The sequence below is a fragment of the Marmota flaviventris genome, chromosome 2 (genome assembly GCF_047511675.1).
Source record: "Marmota flaviventris isolate mMarFla1 chromosome 2, mMarFla1.hap1, whole genome shotgun sequence".
Lineage (NCBI taxonomy): Eukaryota > Metazoa > Chordata > Mammalia > Rodentia > Sciuridae > Marmota > Marmota flaviventris.
Genome location: NC_092499.1, coordinates 84,919,868 through 84,935,115, shown reverse-complemented (window position 1 = coordinate 84,935,115; position 15,248 = coordinate 84,919,868). Strand labels below are relative to the sequence as shown.

At 34.7% G+C, this 15,248-nt stretch overlaps 1 protein-coding gene across 1 annotated transcript in view; it reads left to right on the top strand.

Moving 5' to 3' along the window:
• The first annotated feature begins 6,820 nt into the window (after positions 1-6,820).
• Positions 6,821-15,248, top strand: part of Dph6 (diphthamine biosynthesis 6) — a 171,637-nt gene continuing 163,209 nt past the window's right edge. Inside the window, exons 1-3 of the mRNA XM_027925913.2 lie at positions 6,821-6,888; positions 9,979-10,073; positions 13,849-14,042. Coding sequence (XP_027781714.1) covers positions 6,866-6,888; positions 9,979-10,073; positions 13,849-14,042 — 312 coding nt within the window. The 5' untranslated portion in view covers positions 6,821-6,865. The remainder of the gene's footprint in view (positions 6,889-9,978; positions 10,074-13,848; positions 14,043-15,248) is intronic.

The window sequence follows — 15,248 nt, the reverse complement described above, 5'->3', positions numbered from 1 at the left end:
TTTTCTTATAATTTTTTTAATCCTTGCTATCTTAAAAGGTCAGAAATGATATCAGGTGGTTGTTTAATTTTAATTTGTTTGTGAACAGGGCTAAACAATAAATCTTTTTAAACATAAAAGTGATGCATATATATTCTTCCAAAATAGTCAATACAGATTTATATTAAGTAAAAAGCAGTCTTATTTTTCTATTTGTTTCTTCAGAGTATCATTGTAACAGTTCAATATATACCTTTCTAAAGATTTTATCATCTATTCACATATTTCTGCATATCTACTTGTTAAATTTTGCTTTTATACAAATGGAAATACATCTGGGAGAATTTTTCCATTTTTTAAGAGTTACACAGTATTTCATGTGGTAGTACAATAATGCAATAAACAGTTCCGTTTGAGAACATTTTGATTAATTATAGATTTTTTCAGTAAATATCATTAAGTACTTATTACATGTTAGTACTATTCTAGAAATGAATAACAAAAGTTGCTGCTCTGATGATTTCAATTCTGCAAAAGCTGCTGTAATGGACATTCTCGTAGTACTTCTTCTTTTTTGCTGGGTATCCAACCCAGGACCTTGTGCATGCTAGTGAAGTGTGCTACCATTTATCTGCTGCTCTAGTACTCTTGCATAGTTTTGCACATATGCTAGTGCAAAATATTTCTGTAGAAAAAGGTATAAATGTTTACATTTTTTGCCAAAAGAACATATAAGAGGCCACCAATAAGTTTTAGTTGAGTGAAAGAATAAAGATCATTGTACTGTCATGTGTAACTAATTAAAACAAATAAAAAAAGAAAAACACTGACATAAACAAAAAAGATTGCTCTTCACAGCTAAATTATAAACTCAAGACATAGGCAGAAATGTTTTATTCAGTGTACATAGAGTTTACTAATTTGAACTTACTCTCTAACCTTTACAAAAAAAGGAATTAAATAAAATGAAGATTTCTGTCACCTCTTGAAAAATCAGTCTCTAGTAATACTGGCTCTACATGTGCACCGGGTGGCTATAAACAAGTGATAAGTGAGTAGTGATTTGCCACAGTCCTCAACATTCCAAACTGCCTTACACCAGACCACTTTATTCATTTATGTTAGTTTCCTGGATCCTATAGATTTTAAATGTGTTGTTCTCCATTAAGGAATAAAATAAATTTTAAAATGACAGACTCTTGGTTCCCTAATGCTTGCCAATTACCTCATATATCAATTTATATAATCAAATCATTGCCAGCAAAAGTGTTGTTCATCTTGGAAGCAAAGAAAAAGAGATTCAGGAGGTCAATGATGGGAATACCTTTCCAAATATAGCCTGAAGATAGGATATTTTATCTGGGTTCTAATCTTGGTTCTGATATTTATAAGCTCTAGGCCTTTTAGCAGGCCATTTTACTTCTCTGTGTTCAGTTTCTTCATCTGCAAATTGGGATAACAATGAATCCTACCTATTTCATAAGTTTGCTATGATATTTAAATGAGTGACAGCTCATAATAAGCAGAAATTATGGCACAGATTTTAATATTTACATCCTCATACCTTTAAATTTATGCTTCAAATAATTTTGTTTCTTTTTTTCCCTAAATCCTCACAATGCAACTTTCTGATGGCTTTCTATATATCATGACTTTAGGGAGAAGCGCTGAAATCTTTTCAAGGTTTTTGAAAAGTAACTACCTGTAGCATTCTTGATTTGATTATCTGAATCTTTATCAATCATCACATCAGTGAGATGTACTGCCAAGGAAGCAGAATTCAGTGACAGCTTGCAAGTTTTATTACCAGAAACAGTGTTTGGCTATGGAGAGTTTCCTTAAGTAAGCTGGCAAAAGATTGAGCTTTTTTGAGGCTGATTTTTCTGTTCACCTATTTTGTTGATTCTACAAGCCAATCTATGGTCATTTGTATTTAACAATTTGAAACTCTCAGAATGCCTTTGAAAGGTGAATCCTGGTCAAGATATTTCAATGTATTCCTGACAGAACTGCTTTAGGCAATACTGATATGTAAAGTCATGTTGACATTCACTGGGTTAAAGTTCTCTTTATCGCTGTCCACATATGGGTCTTGCTAAACCAAGTGTTCTTGAAAACTGGGAAAATTATCTATAGGCAAATGCATATTAGTAGTTAAAAATAAGTCTTCCCTATTAACTTAAAAAACATTTTGCCAGGATTCAATATTAATATATTAGAATGTTCAAATTAGTATGTTTGTTTGGAAGTAAATTAAACATTTCCTAAAAAGTACTATTGTACTTCAAATACTATTCTTACTTTTCTTATTCTCTATTTCTTATTCCAGCAGGGCACAGTATCAACAGTAGTATAAACATTTCTGCTCTTTTTTTATGTGATTTTAGGAGAGTCACTTTATCCTGGTGTGGTAACCATGGAGGTGTCCTACTCAGATCTCCCCTCAAAAGTACCTCTTATGGAAAGCACAGATGACTGACAGCTATCAGTTGCCATACACTTGGAACTCATGTCAGCAATGGTTCTCTCAGGTTGCTTTTAACATTTGAGCACAGTGAAAGTACTATATCCAGGTCTTGCCTGTCTACACAGCCTTAGGTGGCACTGCTAGCAGAATGCCTCTCCAGGCTTGGAATCCCACCCAGCAGAGCATCCACAGAAAATTCACTTCATAGAAAAGGAAGTACCCAAATTGTCTATGTCCATGAGATGTAATTGTTATATACTATACTATTTAGGTGAAACTCGCCTCATAAAGTACTATAAAGGCCTGTTGAAGTCAGAGATAATAATCTGCAAGGATGGTGGGCCATGCTTCAGGATATAACATGAGTACTACATTAGAGATCTCCTTGGGGCATTGCGACGTTAGTAGGAATACGAAGATCTTGGAACAAAGGCATGGAAGTGAGAATGGGCCGTTTACACTTATTCCCAATGACCCAAAGGAGAACTTTGTGTTTTGTCTTCCAAATCTCTGGGCTGGGCAGAGTTAGAGATCTTGATATTCAAAGGTTTCCTCTATTGAAAGGGGGCAGTGCAATGATTAATTAAACTATAATTTATGTATAGTTGTAGGACATTTTTGGTTCTTTGTACCCAGAGTCAGTATGCAGGGAAAATGATTATCAGGAGAATGATTACACATGAAGAACAAAGTAATATACATGGGGAACCCAGGTTATATACTTGACAGCCTCTTAGTATTTCTTTTCCTAAATGTACTTGTGAATAGATAAATGCAGAAACTCAGACTAAAAAGATGATGATGACCAAGGGTTACAACTCCTTATAAATGAATGCTTGGATTTTACTATCAGGTAAATCAACACAATTTGCTTAAGTGTTAGCTGAGAGTGAGGGGAATATGGAATAGATAGTGAAGACAGGACAACTACCAGTGTGGCCTGAGACCAACTGCAATAACAAGGACTATGGACTGTTCCATTGACCTTACTTTTCTAAGCTTATCCTTAGGAAGAAAGGTTTATAGGAATCATGGAGAAGTTAACTACAAACATATGAACAGGTTTGTAGTCTCTAACTTCTACACTACTGAATTTGCTTCCATCTGTGAACCCACACTAGGTACTTTTAAGAAATAAAGATAAAATATTATTGGTGCTTTTCTTGCACTGCTCTCAGGCAATGACTAAGCACAACAGAGATACTAAAACTGGCCATTCCTGCCCATTTTGAAATTCCTCTGACATACCACTTTGGTTTAGGGCTACCTATCAGTCTGGGCAAGATTTTCAGAACTGCATTGCAAACTGGAATTCTTATTGCTTACTCTTTCCTTTTCTTCCTTTAGTTTTCAACCTGCATCACAAATTTGAGTCTCTCTGCCTTCTGCTCCTTCTCCTGTTTTCCTTTCCAGACATTTTCTTCGATCAGTCTTTCACACATCTAATCCTGGCCGGCATCTGCTTCTTGAAGATGGCTAATGACACATGGGCTTTTTGTTGCTGCTGTTGTTAATTTTGGCAAAAGAAAATGATATCCACATTAGGTGATTGGAATGATTTAAGATCTCAACAGGAAAAGCAGAAAACAGCCTAACGTTTAGCTTCTGATATAACTTATTTTTGTTTCTTTTCTTTTCTTTTTTTTTTTGAGAAGGAGTCAAGAATTGCTCTGGTTTAATTCAGTTTAAATTAAAAAATCCCCACTTTTCCAAAAAAAAAAAAAATTATGACTCTGAGGATAACTGATAGCTGGGTTAAGACCATTTCAATTTATTTTATTTTCAGAAATGCAAATATATCTATTGAACTATAATAAATTAAACCTAGTATGTGTACGGTGGCCCTGACTAGATATTTAGCATACAGCCTTCCATGGTAATTCTGAGAAGATACAGTGAGGAAATATAATAGTTTTTTAATGATACAATACACGTAACAGTGTTATATTAAGCAACCAGTTAACATTTCATTAATTGATATAATTTATGTAAAATGTTTTCAAAGGGGAGAAGAGATATTGAGAGAAAAAAAATTCAAAGGATAAAAAGAATCTGAAGGAAAGATACTTAAAACAAAGATCCTAAGAGGAAGCCTAGGAGCTGGGCAAAATGGGACACCATCAAGCTAAACATAGAGTGATTAAGAATGGCCTCAGCACTTTTTTCTAATATATAGTATATTATCTAATATACCTAGGATATACACACTGTAATGAATTTGTTGAGGATGTCTTTTAAAAACTTATAGAGCAGTTAACACAAACATAATCTTAAGGATGTGGTTTTAGAAAGAGAACCTCAGTATCTCCTCTCCCCATCTTTGTGTGAAAGTAGAGGACACAATAATAGGCAGAAAATACAATAGGAGTTTTGGGGATGTTCTAAATCTATTTCATCAACATCATTCATCATGTTAACTATTATTAATTTCACACAATCTCCTAAAAAATGATGGGAAAAGGCCAGAGTAACCTTCCTGGGATTAAAATTACTCATATTAGCTTTTTGTGACCCTGGATAACCAGGCTTCATCCAATCCATCCAATTTATTTCCTCCTATCTCCAATACACCCTCTCAACTTGTCAGGCTGGTCTGCCCACTGCTGTCCAACATACCATATGTATTCCTGTCTTTCTGCCTTTGTCTGGTAGGTCCACCATCTCCTTCTGTTCAACTCTGCTCATCTTTCAAGCCCTATCCATACTCTAGCTTTCACCCTGTAGTTTAGTTTTTGGAGTTCTTACCATGTGCACCACCTAACGTGCTGCTTTCTTGTTGTTTGTTGAATATATTTTCTCTCTCCAACCAGACTATAAACTACTCAACCACTTGACTCACTTTGCAAATATTCAGAATTGTGGAATTTTAAACTACATGATTTTAGAAGCTAAAACTGATATGCCAATTATTACTGCTATAGTCAACCATACCAAGTACTTGGAGTTAATGAAAACAGTATGTATAGTGACATTAAATGCCTACCTATGCACACTAAAGGATCCCAAGTTTCTTACATATACTATCTTATTTAGTTCATCATCCTTATAGTTTTCTTTTTCTAAAATCCCATGTCTCATTCGTTCAATTTTATTGGTTCTATCTTCAAAATAGAGGTGGAATCCTCTCACATCTCACCAAATCCAGAATCTTGACTCTAAGCCCCAGCATCCTCCTCCTGAATCATGGTTTCCTAATAGATGTGTTTTCAACATTGCACAATGTAACCTTTCCAAACTTTTAAGTCATGTCTCTATTCTAAAGCCTCTCAGGATCTACAAGGTCAGACATGATCTTCCCTTTTCTTTACTCTGACCTCTTCTCCCACTATGGCTGCTCAACCTACTCCAATTATACTCATCTACCTGTTCTTCCATCATCACACAATGCACAATGCACAATGCACGTAGTGCATTAGATATAGTTTTTTCTTCTGCCTGGAACACACCTCCAGTTATATACACTGCTGTTTTCTTTTAAAACTTAGTTCAACTCACCTCCTCAATAAGGCTTACATTGATGCTCTATTTAATTCTGCATTTGCCCCTCTGTTTTGATTCTTCTCAATTTTTCTTTTTAGCACATCTCACTTAACATACTATTTCATTTTTTAACCATATACTATGTTTGCTTTCCCTACTTCCATATAAACTCCATGAGGGGAATGGTCTGTTTTATTTATGGATATATCCCAAGAACCTAAAACAGCCCTGGTACATGTAACACCCAATAAAATACTTGGTGAATTTATTTTGAAGCTATATTTTCTTGCTGCAAGGCAACTGTTCTTTGGTTTAGAGCCTTACTTAGTTTCCCAGCTTCTGTGTTTGACAAAGAGCAATAACCAGAGATGGCCTAGTCATAGGGCTAGTCCTGGAATTTTAAATCACCACAACCCTGCACCTGAGGGGCTCAATTTTACACCCGGGCCTCACAGGTTAAGAGGACAGAGAAGATATAAGCCAAATAGCTAAAGTGTGTAGCTAGTTTCGTAGGGGTGGTTGAGGGAAGGATGGAAGGAAGGAAGGCAAACCTCCTCTCCTTCTTTCATCTCTTAAGCACATGTGACATCGAACATCCTCTAACGGAAACATATCTAGTGCCACCTGGGTCCGAAGGTGCGGGACAGGCCTTGCCCTTCTCCCGGCAGCTTCAGTGCCCTCACTTAGGTGGTTATGCTGTGCCTAAACATTATTTTTTTTTGGGGGGGGGGGGGCGGACGGCGTCTGCTACAGAGCGGAGGCGCGGAGGCAGCATACCCTCAGCGCCCAGAAGTCCCACGAGCAGTAGAAGGGAGAGCAGCACGGGTCCGCGGACAGGCGGTGGAATGAACGCCCGCGTGAGGCCCTGGCCGTCACTCGAGCGGCAGCTGCGGCTCTGACCCCGCCCCTCCCGCCGCACGCACGCGCACTGCACCCAGCATGAGGGTCGTGGCCCTGATCAGGTAACCGGGCGTCGGAGCCGCTTCCCTCTTCCCCGTCTGCCTCTGGTTCCTTCCTGCAGCCTCTGGCGCCCACCGAGCCGGGGTCGGGGTCCGGTCGCGGTTCTGACCTCGGCGGCTCCTAGCACCTCAGGAAGAGGCGGAGCCTTCGGCCTGCTAGGTCCGGCTTTGGCTTGCGCTCCGCCTTTCCAGTGGTCACTACCTCCGGTCCTGTGCCCACACACTCGGATTCACCTGGGGGAACTTAAAAAAAAAAAAGTCCTAACGCCTGGGTCCCACCGCCAGAGGCTCTGGTTTAATTACTCCAGAGTGGCCATCCGCGGATTTTTAAAAGCCGTACTGGCCTTGAAGTTATGAGGCCACTGCTTGATTCCACGTACTCAGTTAATTAACTCCTGCCCCTTTCTTCCCGGTTTTCTTTTTCTTCAATGATCCCCTTAAGTTCACCGATTCGCGGTGTCCTACCTTTCTCCCTAGGCTTTCTGGTTCCGCCCTGCCCTTTCCAGTAAGGTCACCTACTTGTATGGCTTACCTGAGCTAGGTGGATTGCTTATAGCATCCTCATGTTTCTGTCTTGGAGCTCAAGTACAGAGTGGGAATCTCTTCTCTCCTGATGGAAAAGGAATTGTGCCAGTTTTATGGTACATCTAGTTGCAGTTGCTTCGGATGCTCGTAGCTGCTCTAGTGATGTGTTAAAATATACCAAAAGGAGTTTAAAGTACATGATAATCCATCATGTTTAGGTATATAGATAAATGAACCCAAACCAGGCCAGTTTACATGTCTCTTTACTCAATCAATAAATTGAGGCAAAAGGAAACATACTAGCAATATTACAAAAGGGAATTTAGGCTAATATTTGTTTTATGAGATTTGGATCTGAAATATACTGCAATGATACATTCAGAGATTTTGTAGATTTCATAACGTTTAATTCAATGCTCTACGTAATTGATAGTAGTTGACAAAATTGATCAATTAAAGACTCCAGATTCCAGTCCCTCTAGTGACTGAAACATTCCAATTTCTCCTACTTCAATGCCATTCTTAGAAAACTAGACTGTACTGTCACACTAATCATTGTTATTCAGTAAATTGCCCATGTGAAGGGAATGATTAAGGTGTAAACGTTGTGGGTTTCATTTGCTCTAGAGATATTAAGAATTAAAGTGGCCCAGGAAACGAACAATTCACATCCACAGTCATTTTTACAAAAGTCTAAGGATTAAAGTAATACACAACCTTAGACTTACTGGTGGGGAGAAGATCTGTGTAGTCTATCACACTAAATATTCTGTAGTGTACATATACTGTGTTTATAATAATTTACTAAAGAAAGCAATGTTGGAAAACTCTTGCTAAACTTTAATAGCTACACAAATGTTAGATATGCCATAAGAATGAATACAAAACCATATGTGTATATACATATGCTTATGAGATATATATACATATACCTATGTATTATTTATTATATATGTTATATATAATTAGGTATTAGATATATGCATTTAGATTTGAACATAGTGAATCTGCGATTTTGTTTGTGTGTGTATGGCTATATAACAGAGGTAGGATATGTGTGTGCATTTTAGGGAATAATTGAAACTGTGGTTGTTATGTTTCTTTAGACCATAGAACATTATATTCCTGATACATAAACAAGTGTCATCAGATTTTACAATTGAATAACACCTTGAGTATCATTTAAGCAGGCTGTTCTGTAATTTTATAATGAAGCATATAAACCCAAGCAGAATGAATAACTTAGCTTAGTATCTGTGAGTTGGAAACTAAATCTCCGGTCTGTAGGAATTCTCACTTAATATATACAGTCATGCCCAGGTATTTATGGGATATCGTTCCAGGTTCTCCATGGATACCAAAAATCTGCAAGCGCCAAACGCCTCAATGTTATATATAACCTATGAACTTCCAATCATCTTTAGATTACTTATAATACCTAACAGTGTAAATAGCTATCATACTATATTGCTTAGTGAATATTGATCAAAAAAGTGTACATGTTTAGTACAGAAGCAATTTTTCAAATATTTTCAATTGACTGAATCCATGGGTGTGGAACCCATAGAAATGGAGGGTTGACTGTACTTACATAATTCATGAAATTTTAAGAGTAAGATAGTCAGCATTTCCCAAAGTTGTTTGCCCTTGAACACTGTTTTGTTCTTTGTGTATGTTAGGTGAGAAATCCTACAGAGCAGTTAACATTTGGTTGGATACTTGTGTTTTGTAGAACACAACTTGAGAAATAATACTTTGAAACCATACATAAAATGTTAACATATTTTAAAATAAATTGTAAGGTTATGTTCTGATTGTGAATGCATACTTTTCAATCTTTTATATTTGATAGAATTAGTTTCTTTTTATTTGGGGAAATAGAGTTAGTGATATACAACAGGGGAAGTTTTGAAAGACCTACTTAGGTGAATATCTGAATCTGATGAGAGGGAGCAAGGGCTTTTTTATACTTTGTCTTTTGCACGCTCCCACTCCTTGAGAAGTTCTGAAATGAGTTGTATATATACAGTGGTAGCTGAAGTGCTCATAGTACTGATGTCTATTAGAATAATTCAGCATTTTGTGTTTCATCTCTATAGAATCTGAAATCATGTATTTAACATTTTGTCATGAAATTGGGACTTAGTTTTAGCTTAAAGGGGTTTTGTTTAAGGAGTATATGTAATAAGTATTTAGCTAGGATGTAAGTTTTTAAGTGTTTTTATTTGTAAAGCACTTTTTATGTTAATGAAACCACTGTCACGAACCTAGGAGTTAACATACTTTATTTAGAATGCTCTTTGTTATAATGGTATAATTTTATAAGATCTCCTAAGTTGCAACCTTTGGTACTCAGATAAATTTGCTTATGATATGGAAATTAATGTGTGTCTTATTGCATTCTTGTTATGAAATAGTCCCTCATAAATTTGGAAAATATGCATAAATAATGTGTTCTATTCTGATATCTAGCTATTCTATGTTGAATTATGGTCAGTAACCTGATAGTTTATATATGCTTTCTCTCCCTTTCTCTGTCTCTCACTCTCTTATTAATTTATTTTTTAGTGGTGGGAAAGACAGCTGTTACAATATGATGCAGTGCATTGCTGCTGGGCATCAGATTGTTGCTTTAGCAAATCTAAGACCCGATGAAAACCAAGGTAAGTTTATGATTTTATTAAGAAGTTCTCCAAGTGCCTGAAACTCAGATTCAGAATTGCACTTTATTATATGCAGTAGACAGAGGGGAAAAAAAAGAACCAGTGAATATTTAGCCAGATAAGATGTTCAATTCTTCATAGAAATCATTGTTGTTACTTACATGTCCTTTAATCTTCATAACAACTCCTAGAAAGAGGCATTATTATTCTTACTTTTAGTAGATTGGAATACTGAAGCTTTTGAATTTAAGTCTGTTCAAAGTAAAATAGCTAGCATAAACTTTTCAGAGCTGAGACTTGAACCCTCTTACTTCAGAATACACTGTCATTCCACTACACCTTATTTCCAAGTGTTGCAGGCAATATATAGATAGGTAAGATACAGTTTCATTTTGGCTTTTTTCCCCTTTTTTTCTTTCTTTTTATTCCCCCAATTAGAATTTTTTAAAAAATATATATGCTCACGAATTTGCTTTACTCTTTTATTACATCTACATAATTAAACTGCTAAAATGTAAGGGAGAAAAGATTAGCACTGGCCTAATTTACAATTTTTGCTTTCCTATGTGTCTCTTCTAATAAGATGTTTTTATCATCCCCATACATAATATTTTTTCATACTCTATGCTTTTCATTTACTGTTGTTTTAGAATGAATTAAATGAGTAATATATGCGAAAACATTAATTATAGTTTCTGGTGTGAAGTAGGTATCCTGCAAATTTAGTTGAATGAGAATATTTCCTTTCTTCCCTTTTTTTCTTTTCCTCCCTTCAGTCCTCCTTACCTCCCATCTTTTCTTCCTTCTTTCCCTTTCTCCTGTGCCTTCTTCTCAGGGCTGCCAGTCTGTAGTATTTCTATTTTTATCTAATTTTATAGTTGTTTCTATTAATTTTCTCTTAGCCTTATAACCCCAAGTTAATTGATTATAATTTTTGAAAGGAGAGTTCATAACTTTCATCTTCCGTGGAATATTTCTTTGCACTTGGGACAGGTCTATGACCCTGGTCAGAGTTCACTCAAGAGTTTGTTGATGGACCAATGAATAATGAACACACTTGAATTAGCTCTGGGATAGAGAGCAGTTATTTCAGTCAGGTATTTGAATTTTCTTTTCTCCTGTGACCAAGACCCAAGTAATGTTGGAAGCAATGTGGAAAAATAGACATCAGAAGTTTTTTATAAAAAGAAGTAGAACATATTCTATAGAGAGTCAGGAGTTAATACACACTTTGAGGGTTCTCCATGAGAAATAGCTACTTTTTTTTTTTAAGTAGTGAGTTTGTTTTTTTTTTTTAAATGCTCTTCTAATTCTAAAATCAAGAAAGAGAAAACTCTATTAGGGTAATCAAGAACTGTACTGTAACCTATATCTTATAAAAGAAGAAAGTACATCTTTAAATTCAACCTGTTAGTGAAATGGAGGCATTTAGTTAGAATAGTGTTAGTGATTAAAAAAAATTCAATAATAAGAATTAAAATATTGTAAAGTAAAAAGCTGGAAAAATCAGCTGAAACTATCATAGAAGAGAACAGATTAATGTGGATTGGTAAATGAGAGAGTTTAGCCAATATTGATTTAAAGTTATCAGGAAGTTGGAATCATTGAATGATTCATTGAATGACTTCTCCCTGAAATGAGTTATAAAAGCAACTGCAGTAAGGAATGACTGCAGAATAGAGTTAGTTAAAAGGCATTCATGACATTGAATTTTCAATAGATAGTCTGAAAAGGCATTTATTTACATCCATGGGATGACATGCATTTGTCATAAAATTCACAAAACCATTTCTTTAAATTTTTAGTAGGAACTTTGTGGTGTTTTAATAGAGGCACTTCAGGCAACAGTGAAGCCTTTTGGTTTTATATGATGTCACACCCATTGTTGCTATGTAGCTTCCACTAATAAAAGTTACATTGTGGTTTGGACTAAATGAAACTTTAAAGAAAAATTATATTCTAGGTCTTTGAAGACAGTAAAATGTTTTAATTATAACAACATTAGGATATTTCTTGCTAAAAAGCTCAAATTTCTTTGAATAAATAAAAGGATAAATATATCTGTATCCCTTAACACTAATTAAGGGATACATTTAGAGATCCAGTCTAACTTTGAGAGATAGGCTAAAAGATTTTCAGGTCATTGGCTATCTATCTCTACTTTTTAGTGGGACTAGGAGGATTTCTAATAACCACATGAGTTCCATTCTGCAAGAAGCCAGTCTGATGTGTGGGTCAGAAACCTAACCTGGTGAGCCAAAGTGCAATGGCATATGATAACAGTTTTGATTGTTGAAAGAGTACTTAAAATATCATTCATTCCTTTTGATAGGATATTTCCACATTAAGTGGAAAACTGGATTTATTTGGTATATGTTCATACATACATACATGTATATCTGTCAAAGTAATTTTTTGTAACTTTTTTTAAACATACTGTGAATATTTTCTGTGTCACTAATATTATTTTACAACAGCATTTTCCTTAAGTCTTCTTTGGAACACAGATACCTCCATGAAATGTAAGATTTTTGTGGATAGATAAACTTAACAGATAGTTCACCCTCTTTCCCCTTATTAGAAGGCCTAAAAGAATATTATATGGGAAGAATTACAGAAGACATCTATTTAGCATTTTTTGTTCTCATATTTTACAAATTTATTTGACATGGAGTCTCTTTTTCCTCTAATAGCTATTGGTATATTATGGGATTTATATTTTACAGAACACTTTTTGGAAAATACTTTTTAGAAAATATACTTATATTACTGGATGCCTAGTATTTTACTATATGAATAAACCATAATTTTCAATCTAGTATAAATAATGAGTTGATGAATATATTTATAGATAATCTTTGTGTATATTCAGTATTCCTTTTCTATAAACTTATGAGATCCCATCTATTCTAACATATTTCTATGTTCATTTATATCACCACCATAAGATCTGATGTGACTCATTGAATATTTTATGCATATTGTTATTTGTGGAATCTTGTGACAACCAGTGATTGTGTTATTGAACAGTCTCAGTTGCCATGTTTCTGTACATACTTGCAACTATTCTGTCAATATTGAATTTGTATATGTTTTATTGAAGTACTGAATATAAAATACATCAAGAACATATAATTTTTTTTGCAAATATTTGTCACCGATTAACTAAGTGGATATTTTATTAATAAAAGTTTTTACTACATCTCTAATTTTGTGAATCACCTAGAATGATTTTTAAGAACTTTTATGTAATCAAAATTTGAATAAAGTAATCAAAATTTATTGGTTACATTGCTCTTTAAACATTGATGCATTTTGTTTTAAGATTTATATATAATTTTATTTGTAATCGGCAGTATAGATGATTATTAGCACTGGTATGAAATAAATACAGCTGTGGACAAATATGCAATTTTTTTTGGTACTAGAGTTTGAACCCAAGGGCATTCAACCACTGAGTGACATCCTCAGTGCTTTTCATTTTTAATATTGAAACAGGGTCTTGATAAGTTGCTTAGGGCCTTGCCAAGTTGGTGAGACTAGCCTCTGACTTGCAATCCTCCTGACTAAGCTTCCTGAGTTACTGAAATTATAGGCATTTGCCACTGCACTCAGCCAAATTTGCAATTTTTATATATAGTTTTGCCATAAATGCAGAGAGAGTCATTAAACTTTTAAGTCTGTTGACTACTCTTCAAGCAGTAAAACCTACATAGAATTTTAAATCCACTTTTTCAATTTGTTTTGCTGATTATTTCCATTTTAATTGTTTCAGTGGGATCTGATGAACTGGATAGCTACATGTATCAGACAGTGGGTCATCAAGCCATTGACTTGTATGCAGAAGCAATGGCTCTTCCCCTCTACCGCAGAACCATAAGAGGAAGGAGCTTGGATATAGGACAAGTGTACACCAAATGTGAAGGTGATGAGGTTGAAGATCTCTATGAACTTTTGAAACTTGTTAAGGTATGCAGAATGAACTTTTACATTTTTTTCAATTTAGTGTGTAACTTTGTAAATTTAAATTGCTGAATTATTTAGTAGTAAATAATTTACAACTTAATAGCCCAACTCTTCTTTGAAAGGATCTTTTATCTTTTTCAGGATAGGAAAAAAAAAACTATTACTATGCCTTTATACTAAAGGATATTTAAAAATGAAACTTTAGATATAGTCTGACATCCAGGCTTGTCAAATGATATTTAACTATTTTTTTTTCCTTAGGATATTGAAACCAATGGCTATTCAATTGTATTTTTAACAAATATTTTTAGAATGTCTACTATGTGCTCGGCTTATGGTGCAAAGCACTTGGGATAGGGCAATAAACAAATCAGACCAAGGCCTGTTCTGATGGATCATACTTTCTAATGGAAGACAGAAAATAAACAAATAACATGTTTTCTGTTGAAAAGTACTTTGAGAAAAATGAAGCAGAGTCAAGGAGATAGCAACTGATGGCAGGGCATGGCTGGGGAGTGGTACTATAGTTGATGATCAAGTAAGACCTTCCTCATAAGACAAAGTTTAAGTAAACCTAAAGCAAGTAGGAGACTGTGCCTTGCTTAAATCTGGTGGAAGAAGTTTGAATTAAATGTTTAAGTAATGTGTATCTGTTTGGCACTAATTAATTTCAGTAGACAAAATGTAGGAGAGAAGTATGAAGTGTGAGGCTCATGTATCTAATAAGGATTAATCTCAGTAATGTTAATTAATGGAGATGATTTTGTCTTGAGCAGTTATCTTTTCATTTTCATTGATAGCCAACTCTTCCAATACAGTTGAATGTTATTCTTAAATTTGAATTTTTATCCAGTCAGCTATAGTCAAATCATGTGAGGTATATTGATGATACAGGTATTTAGACCAATATTTCCTGGATATCTTAAAGTATTTTCATAAGGGAAAGGAAAAAAGATTTCTTGTTTGTTTCTCTACCAGGAGACACTGCAGTTTATTTTCTCATGCTTCAGATAAGTTCAGCCTTTTCAGAATTTTTATCATGAACCTGTGTTATGAAAATTTTCTAGTCTCAAATCACTATTTCATAACAACTTTAAATTTGATACCAATTAGAGCTTAATATTAATTTAGGATTTTGATTTGAAAAATATATGAAGCATTGAAATTCTTTTAAAGTTTGCTTGATTAAAGTGGTTCTTTTGTATATCA